Source organism: Microchirus variegatus (genome assembly GCF_963457635.1).
Source record: "Microchirus variegatus genome assembly, chromosome: 1".
In the NCBI taxonomy this organism is placed as follows: Eukaryota; Metazoa; Chordata; class Actinopteri; order Pleuronectiformes; family Soleidae; genus Microchirus; species Microchirus variegatus.
Genome location: NC_139802.1, coordinates 32,768,621 through 32,795,886, shown reverse-complemented (window position 1 = coordinate 32,795,886; position 27,266 = coordinate 32,768,621). Strand labels below are relative to the sequence as shown.

Below are 27,266 nucleotides of genomic sequence, written 5' to 3'. Positions count from 1 at the left end.
ACATCACTGTGCACGGCACTATGACACCAACTATTTGCTCTTGACAGTTGTTTTTCTAAATTCTCAACAATATTTAGCGTCATTTTTTAATTTCCGAAGTGGTAACTTAATGTTCGGCATCTTTTTTGCGGCTGTCACTGCAAAGGTATGTCGTTTTATCATAGCTTAGCTTAGCTACCAGGAAGTTGTTTTGCTAGTTAACGTTAGCGGAGATAACGTTGGATGCATGCAGTAGTATAGTTCTTTAAGTACTTATCTTATCTTAATAACTGGTTTTACAGCAGTTACACGTACAACTACTGGACACGTGTGTTGACATGTAGCTTTTGCTAACACAGAACTTTGTGTGAAACGTTGCAGGATGGCAGTATCTCACAGCGGCCAGTCCTCCCTTGTACACAGCTTAGCCAGACTGCTCCGAAATGATGGTAATGTTCCACTTTCTGTTCCTTGAAGTGAATAATAATAATGATACACAAACGTGTGAAAACTGGGTCCTTCCATAAATAATGAACTTGTACTTCTGCCCTGAGTCTGACTCCTGGGCATATTTCAGTGCGGCCAAAGCTAGCCTACGCTACAGAATGAATGTTAAAGCAGAGAAAAATGACGGGAAAAAAAGTGCACACTTTCATTCAGAGGGGGAAGCTTTTTATTCTGTGGCTTTATTCATATCAAATTTCAATTTTAATGTGGAAAGTTTGAGAAGAGCTCAGCTTAACCTTCACTAATAATCGAGGTAATTATCTATTTTAAAATACTAAAAGATCCATAAAAAGATGACAAAGAACTTTCACTGTATTCTCGTTCCTGAGCTTCCACTTCACTCTTTCAAGCTGTTTTTAATTCTCGTTATATTTCTACAGTAGAGTAGTTCATCACGTTTAATGGAATTAATATTTTACATTGGCAAATGATGGAAATCATTGATGAAAATAAAGCTGTAAACGTTTTAAACTGTACAGTTTAACCACGTCAAACTGGAAATGAACACAAAAATGTTGTTGTCATTAATACATGGAAAATGTGTTAAAAATTTAAACATCCATATGCTTTTTGTTGTTCTTGTGCACACATTTTGAAGTGCAGGCTAGCTTGATTGTGTTTTCATTGTTACAGGCTCATTTGACTACAGTCAACATTCTATGTAAAGTCAGATTCTGAGTGGGAAGGTTTTTTTTGTTAATCGCATAAAAGACTGAACTTAACTGTTCAAGGCATACTTGTTGGAGTTAAATATAACCTGGTGCTCCTGTTATATTCCTTGGATTTTAACCGTGTTGTCTTTTTCGACCCTCCAGGTGACTTGGTGCTGGACGGCAGCAGCACGCTGACCTTGCCAGCCTCCAGCTTGCAGCACCTCACCAGGCTGTTTGAGCAGTATTTGCTGTCCAGGAGCCAGCAGCATGGCTTCCTGGCGCTGCCCTCCCACCCTGCTGACACTGCTTCCCTGCTGCAGCTGCAGTTCCTGTTTGACATTTTGCAGAAGACTGTCTCCCTCAAGGTGGGCTTAACAGCCGTCAGCTGTTCTGTATTGGTCAGAATGTCTCATGGAATTATTATTATATCATTATCAGTAGTACTGCAAGGAGTCAGGAATTAGTGATGTTGTTTAGACCATGTAATATATGAATTATTATTGTTAAAATGTAAATATCTGGCCTCAGTGTATCACAAATTGAATCTGATCAGTCAGGACAAGGATGTATTGCTGTATCGATGTTTTTTCCTCTTCTCTGAATACTCTTAATTTCTAATTTTCTCTCCTTCAGCTCATCAACCCTCCAGATTTGAGACTTCAGTCAATGGTGAAAATCTTCCCGTTCAAGTCACTGAAGTGTTTGGAGGTATGAAACACTTTTATCACGTCTCATTTGTCACATCTCTATGTACTGATACTTATGTGACCATTAGGGCTGGTATTGATTAAGAATGTTCGATACTGTATTGCTATTTTGACTTCAATACTCATACCTTCGATACCAATTTAATGAAAATGGTTTTAGCTGACCAAGTTGTTCTTGATGTCTTGACACAAATTGTGTTTCTTCTCCTCAACAGCTAAAGCGTATCCCCCCACACTGTCTGGAGGGACTCAGAGGAGTTTACTCCCAGTTAGAGGTGTTCACCTGCTCAAAGAGCCTGTGCTCCCTGGAGGTACTGCCATGTACTGTCAGCTGCACGACATTTACCTTATTACAGCAAAAGTATAACATGTTGTTTGTTTGGTTTGTTTCCTAGGAGCTGCTTTCTCTATGTGGAGGAGACCTGAGCTCTGCACTGCCTTGGCTTGAACTACACACGCTGAACTTCAGCTACAACTCAATCACCTGCCTTGACCAGTCAATTGTGAGACAAACATGCACAGACATGCTCCTTTAGTGGCATATTAGCTGACTCTGTCTTCCTCTGACTACAGCTTTCTCCGCTTCCATCTTTTGTAGAGCTTACTGAATGTCCTTAAATCTCTGGATCTCAGCCATAACAAGATTCAGGAATGTGCTGAATTTCTAAAGGTATGCTTGGTACCACAGGTGGTGAAAACGTACTTTGACTGAAGTTTTATGCTTGTTTTTATCATTCTTCTGCCCTTTTGGCCTTTCTTTTTATTACCACGTTGCTTTCTTCCAGCCCCTGAGTGAGCTGGAACACTTGAACCTTGGCTACAATTGCCTGCAGAGGGCGCCAACGCTGGGCCTTAGTGCCAGGACCAAACTGCTCACGCTCATCCTCAGGAACAATGAACTGGAGACTATAAATGGTGACTGATGTTAACAATCTTGGACTTTTTTTTTAAGGTACAGACAATCAGAGCCCAGTCAGATCTGATAGTCAGATTCAATCCATTTCAACTTATTTTAGTTAAATAACAGTTTTTAGTTAAAAACAGCAAGAGCTGAAACAAAGTGCTGTACATCAGAGATAAATAAATAAAACATACAAAGTTTGATCTAATAGACCTAAGGAAAAACAATAAAATAGTGTAGAAAATATAAAAGCAACACAAATAAACAAGCCATACAATACAATGATACACATATACCAAAGAAGAAAGAAAGACAGGATGATATTCACTCCCACTGTTACATCCTTCCATTTCTCTTGGATGTTGTTTGTCTTGACAAACGGAACATTAAACATCCAAGTCTTTGCTTATTTATGTTGTCTAAAGTAAGAAACATATCAGATTCACTGAAATCTGATATTTGAGCAGAAGGTTTCCGTTGATTATGTGTCTTTATTGTCCGTATGTCTGCTTCTCTCTATAATTGAACAGGTGTCGAGCAGTTGTCTTCACTCCAGCACTTAGACCTCGCCTACAACCTCCTGTTAGAGCACTCTCAGCTGGCTCCTCTCTCATTGCTGCACTGCCTCAAAACAGTAGGAAAATCACTTGTTTTATCCTCTAAAGTCAATTATTAAACAATTATGTCACATTCATGTGAGACAGAGCGCTGTAAAATGTCATGTCAATGTAAAATGTTCTTTTTTTTCTTGCAGCTTCATCTGGAAGGCAACCCACTGTACTTCCAGAAACTGCACCGCACCTGCACCGTCCGTCATCTCTCCCCAAAGGCCGCCAATGTTGGTGTGAGTAACAGCTTAAGTTGTAGGCTGAAGCAGATCATATAGTGTGAATGCTGAAATGGAGTATGTTGAATTCTACAGTAGTCTTTAGTCTTATTAGATTGGAAAAACATCCATCTGAGTCAGTGGTGATAGTTGACAGAGAAACGAGGCATGTCAAAGTTGTCATGCTTTGTTTTAGTTTTGTTGCATAACTAATGTTTGGTTTCTTTGCAGCTGAAACTGGATGGTATCCAACTTACATCATATGAGATATCAGTAAGTTTTTCAGTCCTCATATGGGCAAACTGCTTGGTTGTTATTGTCCTCGCTTGCTCTCCTTACACCTCAGAGTACACACCTCAGAGTCAAAGTCAAAAATGGCTACCACACACATGTACATACATCAAGCAGAATAATTTTGTTGACACAGTAGGATCATTGTGTTGCTGAGAGGTTAGAAGTTTAAAAGATGTTAAATCAGTATCAAGCCTGATCTGCAGTTACAAACTTTGTTTTGCAGGTTCTGCCTAAACCAGGCCAACTAATTGTCCAGGCCCAGACCTCTCTACCAGCTGCCATGGCACCAGAACGGGGAACCCAACAAGACGGGTCCAGTGGAGCCGGGGAGCTCACTGACAGCCTGTCAGTTGGAGTCGCGGTTGTCTCAAGCTTTCGCAAAAAGAAATCCAGGGTAAGAAATCTGCCCCAGAGTGTTTTAATATGCTTGTTACTTGATAATACTTGATATAATTTTGTTTTCCAGAGTAAGGTCAAAGTGCGGAAGGCCAGCATATCCGAGCCCAGTGATACAGAATATGTGCCTCCACAGGTTTCCGCCTCACAGAGTAGGTTTTCAACTCACTTTATCCAAGTTTTCCACTTGTAGCTTCAAGTGTTTGCATGTATATATTTTATTCGTCTTCTAGGTCTCGTTCTTCCTCACAAGGAGGAGATTGAGCGTATGTCCAGCTTCAGAGAGCAGCTTGGTGAGGATTGGCTGAGATACCATCACCATTTAGATGGCGGCTCCCCCTCTGTGACGACAGTTGTCGCAAACCAGTTGAACTCTCAACATCAGACTCTCCACAACGGCTTCAGCACTTCCACCCCACGTCCATCTGCCAGTGCGCCGTCCATGGTCGTCCCTGTGGTTCTCCCCCCTCCACTTCTCTCATCCGAGACCAACCTGAGTACCTCTGATGTGGATGGAGACCAGGATACAGAGTCCACGCTACAGTGGCCCGGACAGAGCACTCAGCACACGGAGTCCACTTTGGAGGACAGCACGGTTGACGGTCAGGTTAGTCAGGGAGTGGCAAGCTCTCTTGGGCCAAGTCCAGATTCCCACAGGTCAGCACGAACAGGAAGTGGAGACACTAAGGAGGAAGAAGAGGAGAAGGACTTGGGAGGTAGGACTCGGACAGTGTTTTTGTTTGTTGAAATTCTTGTTTTACCTACCCACTGTTTCTATTACCATTGTAAGTAATAGAACAATTTTAGAACAAAGTAAAATGGGTCTCTTGGTCCACCTTCACCCTTTTTTTTTTAATCGATTTAGTGTTTAGAAGCAAAGAAACCATTACAAACATAAACACAAGACGTAAAAATCAAAGCAATGTAGCATGGCCAAAAGAAGAGAAAAACCAAATAAGTAAATACCAGTAAACCAGAAAAGACAAGCGGGATCATTAAGCTAAGAACAAGAAAAAAACAATTGAAATAAAGAAGAGAGAGCACCATTGATTTATATTTTATTTTTATCGATTAACATTCATATTTGTGGCATGACCTCACCCAAAGTAGTTGACATCTAGATACTATAAACAAGGTAAAAGATCAGCAATCACTCTTATACATTAAATGGACCCTGCAAACTGTTTCTGTCCTGTTTTTCCTCAGTGGACCTGTGTCACCCACTTATTGTGGGGGTCCTATCTGAAAAAGAAGAGGAAGACAGCGGTGGTGAGGGGACAGACAGGAGGAGAAGTGAGGTGTTTCTGCGTGTGAAACAGGGCCTGGTGCTGGAGGTGGACATGCAGCGTGGTCAGGAGAGATGCCGCTTGGAGCTGGAAAGCCTGGCCCGGGTGGAGACCACAGAGGCTGCGTGGACTCGTTTGGTAAGAGTATGAAAGGAATATTTTCACTTGGATATTAAACCTGCATTTTGAGTATTAGGATATCTGCCGCATAATATTGTTGCCACTAATTTTCCAATAAGTACTTGAACCATAGTAAATCTCCTCTCCTGTCTTTCCGTCTTTGTGTAAGGACACGGAAGAGATGCTTCCAGCTGTGGAGCTTCATTTCGACTATATCAGCAGGGAGAAGAGGAGGAGGCGCTATGTTCTGCTGGATGATCACCCAGATCAGGCACTACAGGTTAACAACACACACACATTTAGAGCTGCATTATTTTCGTTATCAATTAATCCATAAAGTCACAGGATGTCCATAAAATGTTAAAAAACGTTGATCAGTGCTTGTCAAACCTGCAAATGACGATGTCTTGTTTTTGTCCACAAACCAAAATGATTTAGTTTTAATGATTTCTTTGTTATGTGGAGCAAAGAAACGAAGAAAATATTCACATTTAAGAAGCTAAAACAATCAGAAATCTTGTTTTAATCATGATAAAAGCTTCTAACCGGTTATCAAAATAGTTAAAAAAAATAATTTTGTCATCGATTAATAATCGATTAATTGTTTCAGCTCTACACACATTGTGTGCAAAGGTCACACACTGACTTTCAGAAGAACGAGAAAAGCACAGACCTCTGCCAAGGCAGCTCAGTGCCTGCAAAATGTCTACGGATCACACCCACAATGTAATCACTTGTTCTTGGTCCCATTGCGGACATTTCCTGAACATTTCATCTAAATCTCTCCATGGCTTTTCGAATTGTGTTGCAGTTTATCGATAAAATACATTAAAGTGACTTCAGGGAAACATTTAGAGCGAATCCTGTTGTTGTGGCATGTTTTTCCATGTCATGAATCATACTCACTGTGTGTTCATGGTGTAAGCGCAGAGGTTACACACCTTACTTTTAAGCAGCAGATTATATATCCGATTGTTTTCATTGGGAGTTGCTTCCTGCGTTCATGGGTCTTTAACACTGTGTAAACATCTTCTGTCAGTACACTCTGTACCAGGTTTACTGTACTTCATCTCTTCATATTGTGCAACATCATCCCAATGCCAAACAACACATTAAGCAACTCTTATTCTAATGTCCGTTTTTTTTTACTTTTATTTGTCCCTTTTTAAGAAACTGGCTGTCGCTCAAACACTTTCTTAAAAACAACAGGAGAAAAAAAACCCTGCAGACGTGATGAGCTGCTGACAGTGAAACTGATTTTTTGCTGACTAGGCTCTAACTGATGTGCTGACTCGCGTGGTGGAGGAAAACCAGCGGCGAGACTCCGAGCTCCACCCCAGCTGCGTTCACCTGCAGTGCCTCCGCTGCAGGTCGGAGTTCACGCTTCGACATCCGGGCAGCGACGAGGAGGGCGGAGAGAGGCTGCGGCAGAGAGGGTCTGCGATGCTGCCGGAGAGCGGGGACAAGCAGGAGGGAGAGGAGCCGATGGTGGACGAGCATGGTGGCGGCAGCAAAGGTGAGACTGACAAATAATACAAAATATTAACATAAGGTGCAGGGGGAAGTTTCTCAAAGAGACTATGTCTGGTGTGAAAGGGGTCAGATCAAATCATATCTGACCCCTTTCACCCCAGACATACATCTCCCATCTCTCCATCACCTGTACACCTCCAGGACCCTGAGGCGTGCTGGAGGTGTACAGGTGATGGAGCGATGGGAGGTTGCTGATGTTCAGCTCCCATTTGAGATCCTATATGTTGGTGATGATAATGATCCCCAGGATGTGGAAAGAGTCCATGGTTGACTGCACGAGGTCACCAGGTGGTCGAAACAACTGAGCTCCAGCTCTGGAGATGGTTGTGGACTTAGAAAAGACGCTGTCAGCTCTGCCATGGATGGGTTTTTAAAGTGTCATTGTATGTTGCACTGTCAACAAAGCTATCAACTGGGACAAAAGGGAAAATATGTCACTTTTTCCTCTCGATTAGATCGTCTTTTCTGTCTTGAAACTGGTTTGTCAACTGCTTGCTCTCCTGCACCAAATTCAGCAATTTTTACATCACGGCACACAGGAGTTGCTGGCCCACTGCTGCCTCCTTCAAGTGTTTCAAATGTGTTATCTTGTGATTTCAGTGTTTGAAATCCATTGTTTGGATTTAAGGAAGCATCAGACCAGTAAGTCCTGTGTCTATTTTCTCTATGGAATTTGGCAGTTTCCAGCCAGAAAAGGCCGTCTAATGACGAGATAAAATGGCAAACATATTCTTATGATATCATAGACTTCAGCAGGCATAGATTTTTATCATATGAGCCTTTTGTTAATTGACTGAAATCTGTTTTTAAAAAACACAGCTTTCATAGGACCTAGTCACGGTCAAACAAATTCAGCTTTCGCATGAAAACACTTGCTCAACCAATGTGGTGTTTGGTTTAGTTTATACTGTGTGCGGATCTGTCATCCTCGGATGTCAAAGAATCACACACCATGGCCTTGAATCTGAAAAAAAAAACCTCCTTGTGATTCATCCCCTCAAACTTGAGTCACACACAGTTTCAGAATGAGTCACGTTCAGCTCCACATCTTTAAAAAATGAAGCGCAAAGTTGGTAAGGTCCTCAAAAATGATCACTTCATTGTTATTGACAGCTGGCTTTGCGGTCGAACGCTGAAGATAAGAAGGAAAATACACAAAGAAAGGTCAAACGGTTCACCAGTAGAGTTCACTCTGAAGATGTTTATCATTTGACGTCAAAGCATTTCTTCTCAGTCTGGCTCCCATTGATAGTCTGTGCACAGGACTGTGGATTTTCCCAAAACAAAACTTTGCTTTCCACTGGACTTGAGTGAAACATCCCGTGACTTGTCTCTTTTATTGCCAAGCTGCCCATTCTGCTCAGTTCCCATCTCTATAATCAACAGGAGACAGATAATACCCCTCGCCCTCGCAGACACTTCCCAGCTATTCGTCCAAATCTGACATTTGGACGCGCTGAGGCACGCACAGGCAGCGTGCAGGCTTTGTTCAACACATGTTTTAGGGACGTCTTGTTGGAGTAATCCTGGTTTTGTTAGTGCGCTAAGTCTGCTGCTCTCTGGATGTTTCTGGCAACAAATGCCTTTGTCATTAGCGCGTGTCTGAACTTCGACATTGTTTGTCTGTAGGTTACAGAAATACATGCCCCACAGCAAAGAAAAACATGGTGTCTCGCACATATGATACTTGTTAGGAATTAAAGGGGCCATGTTTTCATGCGTTACAGGTCATTTGGCTGTCATCAATCAGCTCTCAAAATGCTGAATGGATGTGGTCACCAGTAGACAGTGGAGTTTAAATCAGAGGAGTTGTACATAAATTAGGAATCATTTTTAATAAAGTAATAACTTGTCTACTTCTAGCTTTTCATAGCACGAAAATAAAAGTTTGAAGAAAACCACAGCTTAAGACTGGGGTTGAAAAGCCATCATTGTACAACTATATATCTTGCTTAAAGGCCTAGTTCGGGTTTTTTGAAGTATTGTTGTCTGAATTATTGACACATTATCATCACTGTCTTCACCAAGCTTGCCGTAATGTCCATAAACCAGTCAGGGAATGGCACACTTGCTTTCATGGGATAATATGGCTGCCAGCAGGGACAAAAGAGACATACTAATTTAGTCATTAAAGGGGACATATTATGCAAAATCAACTTTTTAATCATTTTAATGCTTATATTTGGGACTCTGGAGGCCCTATGAGTAGGCAAAGTGTGGAAAAAAATGTTGATGTTTGTGTTCATGTTTTTGTGGTCCGCCTCAGTCTAAGTACAGGAGATAAAACATGTGATGTTGACTTCCGCACTCATTGCTATGTCACAATGAGATGACCTGGAATTGTTGTTTCGCGGAGCTCCGCTTTGGCCGTAAAAAACACCCGAGAGTGCAGGCGAGGGCAATAGTATCCGAGAGAGCTCAAGTCGGTGAATAGTTCTATTCTCACAAACTTCCAGCCTCAGAGGATTTACGTGTCCAATGAATACATTTTATATATGATGGCAATGTGCAGGCTGGAGTTGGCAAATTATGGCTTTTCCAAATGCTAACTGCTGTTACCTGCCGGAGCCTCAGTGACCCTGACGTCGTTTCTTGTGTCTCATTTGCATTTAAAGAGACAGCCGCTCAAAACCAAGCGTTCTGATCAGGGCTGTTTTGGCAGGGTGATTGAACTGCTATGGTGCTTCATCCTTAAGGTATTTTGAACAAAGTTAACTTGTAGGAAACGGGAAACTTTTGTAATCTACTCACTCCCCCACACCAAAGTCCACAGAGAAATTATTTGTTAATCCACTCCTGCCTCCACCATCACTAAGTTCAAATGTTATATTTTGTGGCTTGGAAGCTTGAAATCCTTTGTTTGGATATATTTAGATCAGTAGATCCTGTATCCCTGACCGCTAAAAATGCAGATTTTCTCTATGCATTTTGGTGCTGGAAATTGAGTAATTCACACACTTCAATTTCTCTACACTTAGCAGACATGGGTTTTACGAGTTGAGCCCTTTGTGAAGTGTCTAAAATCTGTTTCTACTTCTGTCCCAATGTTAGTGTTGAAAATGTATGAATATTTGTATTACAACACACTTGAGCCAGCCGTTAGCTGATGATACAGTCACACATTTGTATTGGTCATTTACATAGCTTCCCTTATATGCATCTTTTCTCCTCAGGACATGGTAATATTTGCCCAGAGTGTGGTAGCGATCATGTGGTCGAGAGGACTGGTCAACCAACACCCTACAGCAGTACACCCATCAATAATTCATCGTGGCCTGGGAGTGTGGACGATCACCTCCATATAAGCCAGAGCAGTCGCAGTGTCGACAAGGTCGGTCTGCAGCTTAAACACAAATTTTTCTAAATTTTTCGGTTAATGATTTGCGAGACCACTTAAAAGACACCGTGTCTTTCTTTGCACGTTTTCTCCACATCACAGGTGGACGGCGACACAGACGCCAGTGTGAGCAGCAGTCCCATCCTGGGCACTGGCAGTGCCGCTGAAGACCTGACCACCTTTATCAGTGCCAAGGGCGGTTCTTTCTTTATCGGAGAAAGTCCTGGTGATACCTACAGCATCTCCTCCAGCCAAAAGTGCTACAGCAAAGAGGAGTTGGCTGGGAGTTACCACTACTCAACTATCCCTGCGACACCACCTCAACAAATCCAAGCGGTTCCCGTGGGAAGATCCACTCTAGAGGGTGAGTTCCTCCTCACTTTTTGCATTAAGGCTGCATATAATGATTATTACCTTAACCAAGAGGGTCATGTTTTTGGCAGTTTTTGTCTATTTGAGAGCAGCATAACTCAAAAATAAAATAAAAATAAAGGGAGGATTTGGATGAGAATTTCTATGGAGGGTTTTGTTCCAAGGTAGAAATTATTAGATTTTGGTTGTGATATTTATTTGGATTCAGGAGTTTATCGATACTGTGGGAAACTGAGCAACCTTGGCGGAGGTTTGGAAGACATGGCCAAGACAGAAAGAAAGCAGCACAAATAAAACAGGAAGTGGCAGAAGTAAGTCGCATAGACAAAACAAAAAATCAACCCCTCGCCAACAGTAGCAAAGGACAAGAAGTTGCGTTGCTGCTATAAATGCATCTTTACTGAAGTTAGAATTATTTTTTTTAATGTATTATCTTGGTGGTTACATTTCCAAGACTACGAAACATTTAGAAAACACAAAAAAAAGTAGGCAAAACTACAACACTATACAGTATTGTGATTCAAAATATGATAATTACAATTTTTAAAATGGCATAACATGAATCAAAATGCTAAAGATGTACCTGCCTTTGGAAAAACATGCTCATGATGTTATTATTATGATGTAATTCACATTTCACTCATTAATTCCCTTTCATTTTTGAGAAAAGTGTGGGATAAGATGACCAGGGTAACATCACAGCAGCGCTGCTTGTTTTTTGTTTTCTCATAAGAACCCACTAAAATTGGATTCCTGCTACATTTTTCAGACTACTTGGAAACCACTGATTTAGTGAATAAAATGTTGCAACCTACATAGAAGTCTTCAAGTTTGACCAGCACTCCAAAACCCAAAGGGTTTTAATTTATGGTGATATTAAAAAAGCGTTTTAGAAGCTGGAACCAACAACCTGAAACAGTTAAAATGAAATTGAGATGTTGGCAATGGCAGGACTGTTTGTTGGAGGAAATCCCAAACAGCAGTAAAACACTGAATAAATGTTTTTTTACTACTTGAATGTAATCCTACATTTCATATGGGCATTGTAAAACACATCGTCTTTGGCGTGTGAGATAAACTGTTTACGTCAGCTGCGTTGCGTTTCTTGAGGTTATATTTGAGTCTTAATTGAAAGTGAACAGAGAAGGTGAGGAATTTGTACGTCGCGGATCACGTGTGGCTCAGAAATCCTTCCAAGAGCTCCGCACCTCTATAACAGCATCCGATCTCCCATCACATCTGTCTGCCAATTGTAGACGAACCACAAGGTAATGGACAGACAGATTGGAGTCATTACTGGATGAGATGGGAGAGGAATGGAAGCCTTAGACAGAGAGGGCTTGGGAGTCATAATAACAGCCTTCCTTGTCTTCTTTTTTTTTATAATACTGTAGTTGTGATGCCAAAACCGCATAATCCATCCTGAAACCACAGTCTCACACTGGAGACAAAGTCATACTCATCTTAAACCACCGACTAACACTGAGTATTAGTGATGCATGGCTCAGGATTTTTTTATTACCCGCATTCATCTGAGCTGCAAGAAACTTTCTGGCCTGACCGCGACCCCAACTGTGACCTTCTGACCCCTGCTTTAAATTCCCATTTCTGTTATAAACTAAACTACCAAATCTACATATACCTTATACAAATCAGTGGCAGAGCGAGTTGTCTTTGAAGTGGAAGATTGTGGGTTTGATTCATGGCTGTGAAAGACACTTAACCCACCCCCATGTGCTACTGCAGAAGTCCTGAAACTAGTGTTTAAAACCATTAACTCGTAAAGAAAATGACTTTAAATAAATCAAGTGACAAGTAGAAGCTTATTTTTCACTTAGAGTTCCATTTCCTTAGGTTTACTAGCTGTATTTACTTTCCTCCTTATGACACTATCTACTGTGTAGAACCTGAAAAACGTCCGCATGCTGCTTTTCAGATGTTTTGGTGCCAGCTAGCTTGAGTCCCAAATTTTAAATCAATGGGTTATTTTTTTGGGCCTAGAAATCGTTGACAGTGGATATAAGATGTAGCTTCCCTCAGGATGCCCTCTGCTGGCCCATGTGATAATTACTTCAGATGGTCTAATGCACATCTAGGCTGTATATTTTTAACTTCAGCGCATTAAATAGCCTCAGGGATGAAAGCGGTTATTGACGCGGTAAAACTAGTAATAAGACTGCTGATAAGTTGTTTGCATTAACATTATTAACAGCGAGGACCCTACATCTGTGTGTGTGTTCATGGGAAGATGACATGCGATGAGGGGGACTAAACGAGAAATAACAGCTTAGTATTTTGTTCAGTTCAGCCTAAACTCGAAACCGCTGTGAGTTATTTATAACATAGTTGGAATGCTGCTTTTTCACTTTGTCCCTTTTTCACTGACCCGCCTTCTTCAAATCCAAAAATATTTTTCTTGAAAAGATAACCCACACACACACATATGTCGCTCCTGAGTATAGTGTCCCTTCTTTGGTGACACAGCAACCGTTGTTGTGGAGCTCAGACTTGAAGAAGTGCTTTGTCAGCCTGTGCGTGTGTGTGTGTGTGTGTGATCATTCACAAAATCGCCCTGAAGACCTTCAAAGACCTTTTTACTGTGTTCTCTGTTTACGCGGCTTTCAAATTAAAGACGCAGAGTTTGTCTTGACCTCTCCTGGGCAGCGCCTTGTCATTTTTTATCAGCTGTAACCGTTCATTAGCATTTGAATAGCCTCTGGTTCTCTTCACTGGTTTATTGCTCTTAAATGCCTCTCTGCGTGAGGGCTTTTGGCTGATACTGCAGTCTGCTCGAGTAAAATCTGGCTTAAGTTTCATAAAGTTTCACTTTTCTGCCAGGAAATTATGGCTTAACAGTCAATGTGTGCTATCATTTGAGGACATAGGGAAGTAGCTAAGATGATGTTTTTTTTGTTTGTTTTTTGTGAAACCTTATAAATTATTGAAGCTGTGGTTTTAGCTCACAGGTCATCTTCTTTGGTTTGGTTTGGTTTTGACTTCTGAGCATCTGTCCCCACGTGTCTGTAGATGCTGTGGACTTACTGTCCGAGGACTTTGAAGCGGTTGACCATCGACTCAAGCTTTTCTTGGATATGGAGGTTTTTGAGGAAGAGGAGGAGCTTCACTCTTTCCTCAAGGTATGGAATGACATTGTGTGACATAATTTTTTGTCCCCCCACTTGAATCCTGTTGAATTTAAAGGGGCTATATTTGAGATTATTCATGCAGTCGTTAAATTAAAAGATCACAACATGACTTATTTTCAACACATACATTCTTGACACCCTATTTACAGCATACACAAATATACAATTATTCTACTTTATAAGGATTATTAATCAATTATTAACTTAATCGTGAGCTATTTTGATAATCAATTAATCGGTTTGAATGTATTGTATGTGTGTGTTTTTGTGTCAAGAAGACACACATTTTCAAGTCAAAGACATCTCAGTTAGCTAGCTAGCAAACCAAAGGCATATATGTATGTATGTAAGAGGAGTGATGCTTACTATGGCTCCAGTGTGTCATTTTCAGAATGAACAGAAGACTTGTTCTCCTCTTCACACATATTAAATGCTAAGCTAATATTAAAGGAGGAAACAGTACAAATCCTGAACATAAACTCTTCATGACTGCCTAATCCTTTTTTACATGGCTGTTGTTTCTTGAGCGACTGTGGTTTGCTCCCGAATGGCCTAAATATTTAATCTTAATGGGTGGCGACAATTTTAGGACCTCGCGGTTTCGTCTCAGTCGGCCAAGATGAACAAAGCCAGTAAATCCCCAGGAGCCCGTTGAACCTCACACTCGTCCTCCACCCCCGCCTCCTGCTGTCACTCAACGTTCTCCGAAACCTCTTGCATATGCAGCTCATCCCGGGAGCTTCTCACATCAGCGGGCGGAGTGCTTTTCTCTGTTGGACACCTGGACGAAGAGCGGAGAGCGGAAGAGCATGCAGCAAACCACAGCTGGGAAGAGGAGGTCCCGCTCCATTCATTTTAACTGTGTTTATTTACACAGTGACGGAGGCCGCTCGCTGTTTCACATGTGCTGTTGTTCTGGAGGAAATGAAGCAAGATCCTTGTCCACATGTCTGAATATTAAACCTGTGAAGATCGAGGAAAGCTGGGGTCAGATGATAATGTGGTCGCCAATAGCAAACAAAAAATGATTTAATAATGCAAGAAATAAAACAAATCAAGGGGCTCTGTTCATATTGATTATACAAAATGTTAAATGTCTATTAATCTGTGCTTTTAGATGTCAGCTGTCAAATTTGGGGAGCCTGGGGAGGTTCCTTCTCTGCTGGTGGTGTCAAACCAGCAGATCTATTTCCTGGAGATGACGTCAGAGATGCAGTAAGTAGAGCACCTTCACAGAATTGCATAAGAGTATCTCAGCCAGCTTTAAAAAAAATATATATATATATATATACTCAGCGCAAATTAATTTAAAGTTCCTGAAGAAATTATTGAACGGAAAATGAGTAAACGCCCTTGAGTGCAGGATGAGTCATCAAAATGAGCCAAAAAAAGACAGCTATTTAAATGGACTTTGACAGATAAATGATCCGTTGACTCAAGAACACAGACTTAAAAGTGAGAACATGTACTTTTCATTTCATGGGGCCTTAAAATTTAAGCCGCCTTCATAAAAGTTACTTGTAAATGTCGACCCTCAGCAACACAAGATGTGCTCCTTTTCCTTTCAGTTGTATGTGCGGCTGCTTAGTCGAACAGCCAATAATAGGAGTGCCACTCTTTTTTTCTCTGAACTGAACTGTGATTGGTTAGTCTTTTGTCACGGGCTGGAAACGATGCTTGGAGGCTATGCAGAAGTTTTGCTGAAAGGCTGTAATTGGAATTATGGATAATAATGCCAGAAATATTACCTATACCATCTTTAAGCTAAGGTTATACATGATCATGTGCTGTATGATATGACCAAATGTAGTATATTTCATGGTGTGTTCAAATGTAAACATGTAAGTAATAGACAAAGCATTATTATTATTATTCAAGTCCTGCTGGTGTTGTGAGCAATTCAAGAGGGCGCCACACTGTAGTTTGAAGTAATGAATTGCTCCACACCCTGTCTTAAGGATGCAGATAATATCGCAAAGGTTTCTGGGTCACATCTTGAAAACACATTAACCTCAAAGTGTCTGTGTCTTCCCCCCCTCCTGCCAGTTCTTAGCCCTATTCGTGTGTTGTGTTTTCTTTTCTCATCTTATGTCACATGAATGAAAACAAACTGGATTTCCTCCAGGTTTTGGAGCCCATGCTTCTCTCCAAAAAACTGTGACCTTACTCCAGAAGGGACTTCTATTGTTGTTTTGCACTGTGTTTGAACTTGTATTTAAAGTTTGATCCTTGAGCTTTGTCCATTATAAGTGAGTAACTGAGTGTGCAAGTAAACCTCTAATTTCATGTCATTGTGAAGCTGCATTTCATTCATAAGAGACATATTATACCCTATTTCTACAAGTTAACCTAGTTCCCTGGTGTCCTAATGAATATGTCTATGACATGCTTTGGTCAAAACCATAGCGCTATGGTAGTTCAATCACCCCGCCAAAACAGCCCTGTTCAGAACACTCGGTTTTTGAGTGCCTGTCTCTTTAAATGCAAATGAGACACAGGAAAATACGTCAGTGTCACTGAGGCTCCGGCAGCGAACAGCAGTTAGCAATGGAAAAACATAATTTGCCGACTCTAATCAGCACATTGCTGTTATATGTAAAATGTATCCACTGGACACGTAAATCCTCTGAGGCTGGAAGTTTGTGTAGAACTCTGTGCTGCACTGTGCAGCCAAGAATAGAACATTTAGCGGACTTCCAGTCTTCCGGATACTATTGCCCTCGCGTGCACTCATTGCGTTTTTTAGGGGCCAAAGTGGAGCTCAGTGAGACAACAATTCCAGGAATTTGCACAATGTGACGTAATATTGCGTGTGGAAGTCAATGTGGCGTGTTTTATCTCCTGTACTTAGTCATGTTTTTGTTGTCCTCCTCAGTCTGAGTCATCTTTTTTTCATACTGCCTTTAATCAAGTATTCAATTATTAAAAAGTTGATTTTTGCATAATATGCCTTTTCCTTCCAGCACAGGCCAGCTCTCTGACTGGCTGCAGAAGCGGGACAGCCACCCAATCGTGGAGCTCGGCTACCTGGAAGTGGGCTTGGGCTCTCAGTGCATCCACATGGAGTTCGGAAACGGTGGCGTGGCCTACACTCTGCTCGTAAGGGATAGTCTACGCTGCAAACGCTTCTTTGGCTTGTTGACAGGTAAAAAAAAAGAAAAAAAGAAAAGCACTGCCAAATAAGAGCAAAGTGGAAAATTCTGTTAATGTATGGAAAAACACATAAAAGGACTTGTGCCTATAGTCGGAGAGAGAAACTCATCGACCCCCGTTTACTCGCTGGCTGTGCAATTTTCACCACCGCAAAACAAACCGTGAATCAAAATTTTTGAGAAGTTGTAGAGTAACTGTTGAGTCCCTGAGGCTGGTATTGAAACAACATGTTCCACTCACAGGAGCTGTGCCACAGACTGAGAAACCCCAACCTTCTCCCCTCTCAATCTAATACTATACCATATGTGTGCTATGTGACGCACATTTCTGCCCCGTTTCCCCCCTCCGCGTTGGGTTCACACAGACTAGCGCACATCCTGCCCAGTCCAGCTCGTCGTCTGCGAGGCAGGAGCAGAGGCTGAGAGGAAAACCTTTTATTAGATGGGGGGCTCCTGCGCGGGTAAGGAATGTCTGGAAAAATATGGAAAATTGATTTGACAATTTCCAGCCCCTTAAACGTTCGGAGAAAACAGGAACTTGGCATACACAGAAAAGTGTTTGTCGCTCAGCTCAGAGTGCACAGTGTTCCAAGCTTTTTTTTGTGAGGTTTTTATCGTGATATCCCATAATTACTGGTTTATTATCAGCAATTTCAAAGGACTCGTGCAACAAAAAGTTAGAATTTGAGTAAAGCGGTGCATATTTTTTGCTATCTGATGGCATTTTATGCAGCTTTCACTCTCACATTAAGTGAGTGGAGTAATTCTGCCGCATTAACACTTTTTCTTTTCTCTTTACTTTTTTAAATTCTTTATCATGCTTGCTTAAAGGGGACATATTATGCAAAATCAACTTTTTAATCATTTAAATCCTTATATTTGGGACTCTGGAGGTCCTATCAGTTGGTGTGTAAAGCAAGTGTGAAAAAAGATGAGTCACGCGATGTTGACTTCCGCGCTCATTGGGACGTCAATGGAATTGTTGTCTCACTGAGCTCCGCTTTGTCCGTAAAACATGTGAGAGTACTGGCGAGGGCAAAAGTATCGGAAAACCAGAAGTGCATGTAAAGTTCTATTCTTGGCTCCACAGTGCAGCACAGAGTTCTACACAAACTTCCAGCCACAGAGGATTTATCTGTCCAGTAGATGCATGTTATATATGACGGCAATGTGCTTTTCCAAATGGTGACTGCTGTTATCGCCCAGTAGCTTTTTCCTTACTTTTTTTAAGGTGGACCAAAAGAGATACTACTAAACCGAGCGTTCTGAACAGGGCTGTTTTGGCAGGGTGATTGAACTGATGTGGTGCTTCATCCACTTTTTGTCCAAAGCATGTCACAGACTGTTCATTAGGACACCAGGGAACGAGGTTCACTTGGAGAAATAGGGTATGGGACCTTTAATAATCCTTTATATACTGAGTGGAGAAGGGTGAAATCAGTGGCCTTACAAAAAAGCAGAGATACCTGTGATTACAAGGTTAAATCGTCAGTATAAAAATCATCTCTACTCTGATGTAGGGAAAATATTTTCCAATTTTATGGAGCTCCATAAAGTCATTTAAGTCAGAATCTGTATTCACAGTAAATGAATGACCTGGAAACATGGGTTTTCCTTGAACTTGTCCTTTGAGCAATTTTTTTTTTGGGTTCCTTTCTCACTTTTTCCATCACATAGTTTGCTTTTCGTACTTTTCATCCCTATCCCTTTTTTGTCTCTTTCTCCCTCCACCGCCGCCACCCACTGTGTCTGTGAAGTCCGAGGGAGAGACTTCCTCCGTCTCCTTCTCCGCTCATTTACTGTTGTGTTCCTCATGGCTGGAAATGATTCCAGATTTCTTTCAGCGAGCCCACAGGGTTTTGTCCAAAACAGAGCAGGCAAAGTGAAAAACACGCAATGATAGTTTGGTGAAACCGTCAACGTGCGTCCTAAAGACAGATGCTGTAAAATCTGTGCCAAATGCTATACCTGCACATCAAGCATGTGACGCTTTCGTTCCCTCTCCTCCTCCCCAATGAAGGGACAATAACACGCTTTGTTTTCTGAAAGCCAAATTAACCACAAAACAGCTGGTTTAACATTTTGTCCGAACAAATACAGTCAAGTTTTTAACCATAACAAACTCCGCCTGTTGCCCAAGCCTGGCTCCCATCACGTGGACAAAAGTTGAAAAACCACAACTGGAATGGAGGACGGAGAGGACTCGCTGGCTCAAAGAAAGAAGAGAGAGGATGTGGTTCTAGCTTTTCTGGCGTTCTAAGCTCCTTGTTGTGAATGAGTCTGAAACATGTTTATTGAAACATGAGAGGTGACACATGACCGCTGTCATCTGCAGGCCAGAGGTACAAAAATACAGGCTTTTTGTCCCTTTGTTGTTGTTTTCTCATTTTTTTTATATTACTCAATCATTGTTATAGGAGATGATGGATTATGGCCTGTAGTCTTCAGTGTTGGGCTGAAATGCACCTGTAGCTGTGGCCTTTGAAGTGTCACTTTCACCTATTCACTGACTCAGTGTATGATTTCATGTGAAAACCATCAGGTGCACCGGCAGCCAAAGAGTCTGGCCCTGGGAACAGGAGTATGCAGGGACCCAGACATAGACCAGAGGTCGGAGTCACAGTGTAAACTTGGTTTGCAACTCACACATCACCTTTCGCTGACTCACAATTTCAATCCTGGATGGCATCTCTGTTTCTCGTCGGAGCGCAGTGAAGTGTCTTGCCAGAAGTGTGGGAGGCTGCTGCAGATTTTATTTTTCCTCCAAGTGGTTGATTAATCGGCCATATTTTTTCCAAAATAAAACAGAAAGCCAACATTTAATCCCTATAAAGGATCAAATATCACACAATTAAAGCCACCTTTTTGCTTTTCTTTTAAAGGTCCAGTGTGTAACATTTAAGAAGGTTTATTGGCAGAAATGGAATATACTGTGCCATGTGTTTGTGTACATCCATCCATCCATCCATTTTCTACTGCTTTATCCTCCACAGGAGGGTCGTGGGGGCCACATATAGAAACAAACAACCATTCGACCATTCACTCTCACATTCACACCCACGGTCAATTTAGTATCTAATTGACCTAATCCCCACATTGCATGTTTTTTGACTGTGGGAGGAGGCTAGAGAACCCACAGGGAGAACATGCAACCTCTATGCAGAAAGACCCTCCGTGTGCATCAACCGTGTGGCCCTTTTTATGTATAATTGCTTAAAACTTAACATTATTTTGTTTATATAGCGATCCCCAGATGAGGGCAAGGGTATATTCTGCTCTTTCATCATTAGATGTCACTAATTCTCACACACTGGAGCTTTAAAAGCATCAAAGATGTGAAACAACAGGAAGAGGATGTTACCTCCAAGCAACACTTTAGAATGATTTCCAGATTGCGCACGCTTTGAACAGATCAGTAATTAATATTCTAACAACCTCACATTGTTTTCATAAAACGGCAACGTTCTGTGAAGTGAATGTGGGCCAGTATCCACCACTGCTATTCGATGCTAATTCCAATAAACGATTGAAAAACGAAACACTAAATTTGTACAATTTCAACAGTTACACAGGGAGTCGGTCGTTTGCAGCAGCAGCAGCAAACTCTTAATGTGAAGCAATATCTGTTTGGTGCATGTTTATGACTCATTTTCCTTTCTCATATGAGGCTGGTTATTCGACCGCAAATCATTTCTGGGTCCTCGTGTCCACGATATGTGAGAATAAAAAAAAACACACACACATTGTCACGAGAGAAAAAAAACAGCTTGCTTCACTTATTTGCTTATTCTTAGAAAAGATAGCTCCCATTAAAATCAGATTTTAATCAGGGACAAAGGTCCTCGTGTGACTTTGTCAGGCAGTTTGAAGATTGTTGATCGACTCCTTAAAGGGGAAGTAAGTAGTTTATAGTGACATCTAGAGGAGAGGCTGAAATTTACAACAAAGACCTGCTGCTCTGCTCACCCCCTCCCTTCCCTGAGCGCTACGGTATCCGCAGCTGGTCAAATGTCGTCCTCGTTGTCTTTCTCCGTGTCAGCAGATGAGGTTCGTGAGGTGAGGGAGAGGGCGAGCTACCACGGCCGTAGCAGACGAAGCGCTACAAGTAAAGAGACGCTTGATTTGTTCTCTCGCGTTTGTCCTTACAGGCTCCGGCAGAAACATGGTGTCTCGCTGCTAACAGTGGCTATGCGACCGCGGCCCACGACCATGTTATTTTAAATGACTTTTTGAAACACTACGAAAATGAAACAAAGAATATTATACAGCGACTAGACAATGCAGGAGCACATAATATGTATACAAAAGTGGATTTTGGGTTATATAAACCCATAAATACTATTGTCCCTTTAAGAAGTAAATAATGTCTAATATTTGCTGGGAACATTTTATTTTCGCAAACTGTGGCCCTTTTCTTCTCATGATCATAGCCTAGCTTAACTAACTTCTGATTGTGAGCTCCAAACCCACAGATGGACAAAAATGGTGTTTAGATTAGATAAGACTAAGGATTGTAATCTTGCAGGATTGATTCATGAACAGCAGAGACATACTCACTAACTTGCTGATAGAATTCTGGGAAAACCGGTGTGTAACAGGAGAATTGACACTGAATATCCTCCCTTTTCTTGAGAAAGTTGGAGATGAGACTGGGATTGTTTTGTCATAATCTTATTTTCTACGCCTTTAGTGTCCATTTAAATCTTATACTTTCTTTTTTCTTTCTTTTTTTTTTTGATGTGCCGTTCTATTCAGAGTTGACTGCTAAGCCACTTTAGTTATCCTCTCCTCCGTTTTGCCGTTGTCACACTCTGTGACACGCCGCCGTCCATGACCGCGAGCGTGACCCAGTGCTATTGTGTTCCTAGCACATTTTCTCATCCGCTGATTCTATGGAGCTGAAATTGTACACCTGCAACCAGAGAGCTGTTTGCTTTCTTATGACAGTCAGTGGAAATAGAAGAATCGCTTTCAGACTTTTGTGTGCAGACCTCTTTTGCCTGAATGTCTGGGTGTGACATTTTTAGGCTACTGTGTCTTACCCTGGTTCTTTCCTTTGGCTTCCTGCCACCACTGGAGAAGTCACATGGTGTGCGATTAATCGCCGCACGTGTTTGCTTCCCTGGTTAATTTTTACAACGCCTAAAAGTCTTCAACTGTGACTGTGTTGTTTCATCCATGAGCGACGCCTCCATTCAGCTTCCACACAGCTGTTGACCCTCCCCAGCTGTTCTGTGTGCTGCTCAGATGTGATGCATAATTTTCTTTGTTTTATTTACATTATGTCATCATCTAATGTAGCTCTTTTGATCCTTGAAATATACGCTCTTTCTTTTTTTCTCTCTCTGACTTTTCACATCACAACGACGGCAGTTTCCACTTCATTTGGTTAATCGTTTTGATTAGTTGACCTCCGACAGGAGTCTGTCTGTCTGTTGGCAACATACCTCGAAAATTTGCAGACGGATTTGGATGACATTTTCAGGAAATGTCTGCAATGCGACCAGGAACAAGTGATTACATTTTGGGCATGGTCCGAAATGCTATCACGACTTTTATCGCTCGATGGAGGCGAGGGCAACGGAATCAGAAAACTTGAAGTCTGCAAAAAGTTCTATTCTAATCCGACACAAACTTCCAGCCTCAGAGGATTTATCTGTCCAGTGGATACATGTTATATACGACGGCAATGTGCCTGCTAGAGCCTGCAAATGATCACTTTTCCAAATGCTAACTGCTGTTAGCTCCCAGTAGCCTCTGTGGCTGAATTTCCTGTCCCTTAAGTTTCATTTTACTTTAGGTGGTCCTAAAGAGATACTACTAAACAGAGCATTCTGAACAGGACTGTTTTGGCAGGGTGATTGAACTGCTGTGGTGCTTCATCCTTATGGTATTTTGACCAAAGCATGTCACAGACATGTTCATTAGGACACCAGGGAACTAGTTTAACTTGTAACACTAATATACAAAAGAGTCAAACTGAGCAACAAATCATTATCATGAAATTTTTCTCTCTCTCTCTTGTCATTTCTTCAAGGAATCGTGCGGGAGATGGCTCACAAATCGGACAGCATGCTGAAATCCATCTCCACGACGAGACTCAACCCTCAGCACCACCTCTGGTACGCGCGTCATTCCTGTGATTTGTGCAGATGCTTTCAAATATTATGACCCCCACATGGATCGCGTGGACCGAGAGTCGCAAGTTACAGGGAGCTTTGGCTTCTCCAGTTTTCTAACACAGCTTTACTTCATTACAATGTAGTGTTTCTTTTTTCTCCCCCCTTCTAAATTAGCTGGTAAACCACATCTTAATTTGTAACACATGTTGTGCTACAAATCCTGAAAGCACTGGTATGATGTGGTGCATTTTATTATCACCTCGTGCAGCTTCTTTGAGTTTTTTCACACTTTTATATGTATGTTTTTCTCGCTTTCACAAAAGACGGTGGCTTTTCTCAAAATAATTGTTATTTTAAACGGGCGGCACTTTTTAAAGTTTATAAAGTGCTTTGACAGACGAGGTACCAAAATCGGGACTACTTCAAGCTACAAATGGTTATAAAACTCACTTAAACTCAAGTTGTTTGCTTTTATTATCAATTTGTTTTCGTACAACCAAATTAAAATGGCCGCTCTGTGTTGCAAAAAAAAACACAGAACGCCTCAATGAAACGTGGAGAGAAATAAGTGCAGATCATAAAAATCCATTACATAATCTGTATTTTCCTATAAAACAAAAGTAAAAGCGAAATAAAACAAGAAAAAGCAAATAAAGGACAATAATCAAAAAAATAAAATCATATACAAATGGAGCAAAATAGCTAAAAATGGGCAAAACAAACACGCTTGGCGTAATCATGTTTCTTTTACGGAAGCCCCGTGCTAACCCAGCCAGCAGAAGTCCAATTAGTGTCAGCTTTCCTGCAGCTTTAACCAGGAACAGCCTCCCGTCATGAAGAACAGATTAGTGTATCCAAGCATTAAGTGTCAGGAATACCTCAACGCTGACACCGGCAAAATAAAAAAACAAATCTGAGCAGCCCGTTCATTTGTCGCGGGGCACTGAGCCACAGTCTCGCAGCTCGCTACCAGTGGTTGTGCAACCCGAGTCCTGTTGGCTATTATTATGTCAATTATCCCCTTTGCCTCACAGTTTGCTGTGAAATTCGCTGTGTGATGTCGAAGTGATTCCATGTGAGACGGCGGTGGTTTTGTGGTGAGGCAGGTGCCGCCGCCGGCACTCTGTTATCTTTGTGGAGGCTCGGCAGCACGAGCGGATACTTTAGCAATTAGAGATTTGTGTGATGATATGGTCTATGTGTATTATTACATCAAATGCTTAAAAAAATATTTCAAAAACAAATATTCACTGAAAGTAGATGGTTGTTTCTATGTCTCTATGTGGCCCTGTGATGGACTGGCATCCTATCCAGGTTGTACGCTGCCGTTTAACTTTGTTTTCTACCTGTTCTGCACCTCCAAAGAAAAGAAAAAAGGACATAATAATAATCTGTCACTGATTTTTTCTTCTTTATGTGTCAGGTCTCTCGTGTGCGATGACATCCAGGCAGACGTGGAGGACGGGCAGCTGCAGTTTTTCTACATCCTGGCGTTTGTTTTGCAAGGTGACGAATCCTTTATCATTCTTTTCTGGAAAGTCGATGAGTATCTAGACCCAGCACAATCAGTTGCAACGGTAAATAAACACTGTCTGGCGTCACTGTGTCCTCCTCTCTTGAATTTATGCTCATTGTGGTTTGCGTGGCTGCATCTAAAGCCGTTTGTACTGAAATGTCCAGGACAGTATGTGAAAGGGAGGGAATAAGAATGAAAAGCGTTTGATTTCCTCCGAGATAAAAGCAGATTATTGCAGGAAGGGGATGTGGTGTTTGTGAGCAGCGTCTGACGTGAGGCGCCTACTGACGTTTGTTTTTGGCATGCGTTCGGCTCGTACATGTGACTCCCTTCTCTTGTGTACGTCCAAAGCCAAGGTAGCTGCAGGCTACGCACACAGCTGTGCACGTCTAAGGAATTTCAAGTGCCGTGATTTCAGCGTGCCTGGATTTGCCTCTTTCGTCTGAAGCTGGAGTTTTTGAAATCTGAAATCTGAGATTTATGTTGCAGCAGAAAGAGCAGTGAGCTATCAAGCTCTGTTATCTAAAAGCATGATTACATTTTTCTCATATTTGAATTTTTTTTTACTCTTGCTCAGAGGACATTTGGACACCACTGACTGTCCTGGCAACACGGGAAACCCTGTATCTTCTCAAAGAGGATCACCAGTGGACAAAAGGCGCCAACGTCTCCGCAGAGAACGGAAGTGCGGAACCATGCAGCGGCAACTTTGCCATATTGGAAACGCTGCCCATCAGCTGCGTGAGCTCGGTCCACCTGTGGCCTTCAGATCAACACCGATTGGATGTCAAGCTTTATGACGAGGTTGGTATTCATTTGCTCAGGAAATTACAAGAAAGACGACCATCTTTTTCTTTTTTTGCGTCTTGTGCGACTCTGACCAATCATCGTTCATGACACTGTATGAGGTCATAGGTCAACGGAGTTGTCAATCATGGCGACCAAAGCGTTGTGTTCAGATGCAAATACGAAAAGAAAGAAAAATATTGTGGACCTGTTCCTGGGTGTTCCATCAGAGTGAACTTGTGGTTAAGGCCCCGTCCCATTTCTCCCCCTTAAAATTTACACTTGGTTTGGAGTGCCCTCAACCGTGAATTCCCCTCGTTGAGGGAAGTGGCTTCCCTATGGAATTGGGACACCACTACATGCAAATTAGCATAATGAACATAAGAATGTGCTAACCTACGTCAAATATTGACAATTCTATCGGTGGAGCGCTCGGCGAATAGCTGCTAGCTAGCTAGTTAGCTAGTTAGCCAGCTGCTTTCATAAATTGTCAGTTATTGTCTGACATTATTGTTCGAAGCTCAACTGTCCTTGGGATGTATATCAAATCAACACATTTCGACATTGTAACGCGTTTATTTGCAAAAATATACTCAACGAAATTGTTCCTCGGCAGATGTGGCCGTCACCTTTGTTAAAAAAAAATCAGCCAGCTCACTGAATTTGCAAAGTATCATGGGTAATTTTATCTTCCACTTCGTTTTTAAGCCCCCATCAGAGCTTATTACATTTTGAGGGTTGATTATAAGGGCAAAATCGCACTCCCCCTTGTTCCCCCCTACATGAGAACGCGCAAAATTTAGGGTTAGGGGAAGTATTGGGGCAGGGCCTTAGTTGCACGTACAGTCAGTGTTTATGTCCAGACCAATTCACACATCTTTCAAAAGCATTTCTGCTTCCCCAGTCCTGGTGTTTGACATGTCTTCTCCTCTGTGCTGTTTTGCTTTAAAAGCAGACTAGGATGTTTGTATCATCCCGTCACACCTTTTATTCTTAACTGTGAGCTCACAAATAAAAAGAAAAAGCGAGTGTTTATTCAGCCATGTTTTGTGTTGACGTGTCCCACATGTGCTGGATGTGTTCATTCATTCTTACGCCATGAGCCAAATGCAGGTTGTTGACATATGTGAGAACATTTTATCGTCGCAGCTGTGATGACATTTTTAAACACTTCTTATTCCTATTTTACCTATGTTGTTTTCTTGGAACAAACTTAGTTATAATGTTTTGTTTTGTTTTTTTTCCTCTCTCTGGCAGACTGTGAAACAGGAGAGGACGTGGTGTGTGCGCTCGGAGAGTGACGAGCACCTCCAGGGTCTGCTGGCCTGGGTCAGAGCACAGTGGGAGGCCATGTTTGGAGTCAAGCTGCACACAAGTCTGCAGGAGGAAGCTGCAGATCCGGGGAGAGCTTCGCAAGAAGAATAAAGTCAGAGGCTATGTGTGTGAGTGTGTGACTGGGTGTTTTGTGAGCTTAATTCTTCATTTGCACCGGGAATTGGTTAGTGAGCAAAAGCAAAGGTGTCTTTGTGCTCTTCACAATCCACACTCAGTGTCTTTCTGTCTTTGTCTTTTGGCAGCGTCCATACTACAAAAAAACATACATTTTACTTTGTCTATATCAACATTAACTTGG

The 27,266-nt window shown here is 41.8% G+C and overlaps 1 protein-coding gene across 5 annotated transcripts; it reads left to right on the top strand.

The window, feature by feature from the left end:
- Positions 1–27,066, top strand: stk11ip (serine/threonine kinase 11 interacting protein). 5 transcript variants are annotated; one of them, XM_083892655.1, is made up of 26 exons: positions 1–145; positions 361–428; positions 1,302–1,504; positions 1,773–1,847; positions 2,062–2,157; positions 2,242–2,349; positions 2,445–2,516; positions 2,632–2,761; positions 3,278–3,381; positions 3,502–3,591; positions 3,805–3,846; positions 4,091–4,261; positions 4,334–4,415; positions 4,497–4,870; positions 5,583–5,687; positions 5,839–5,949; positions 6,942–7,185; positions 10,376–10,533; positions 10,642–10,903; positions 13,939–14,048; positions 15,175–15,272; positions 17,021–17,202; positions 23,247–23,331; positions 24,755–24,837; positions 25,425–25,651; positions 26,891–27,066. In XM_083892655.1, exons 2-26 carry the CDS (start codon positions 362–364, stop codon positions 27,056–27,058), a joined length of 3,447 nt encoding a protein of 1,148 aa, XP_083748781.1. In that variant the 5' UTR covers positions 1–145; position 361; the 3' UTR covers positions 27,059–27,066. The 5 variants fall into 5 exon arrangements, 3 of the variants coding, with proteins under 3 accessions (XP_083748781.1, XP_083748780.1, XP_083748782.1); XM_083892654.1 differs by having other exon boundaries at positions 4,497–4,979; positions 5,470–5,687; XR_014592880.1 differs by lacking the exon at positions 26,891–27,066 and having other exon boundaries at positions 4,497–4,979; positions 5,470–5,687; positions 17,021–17,156; positions 25,425–25,479.
- The last annotated feature ends 200 nt before the right edge of the window (positions 27,067–27,266 follow it).

Coding starts and splice junctions, on each gene's coding strand:
- stk11ip (XM_083892654.1), top strand. CDS start 362: ATGGCAGTATCTCACAGCGGCCAGTCCTCCCTTGTACACAGCTTAGCC. Junction 2,158..2,241: donor AGAGCCTGTGCTCCCTGGAG/GTACTGCCATGT, acceptor TTTGTTTCCTAG/GAGCTGCTTTCTCTATGTGG. Junction 2,517..2,631: donor AATGTGCTGAATTTCTAAAG/GTATGCTTGGTA, acceptor GCTTTCTTCCAG/CCCCTGAGTGAGCTGGAACA.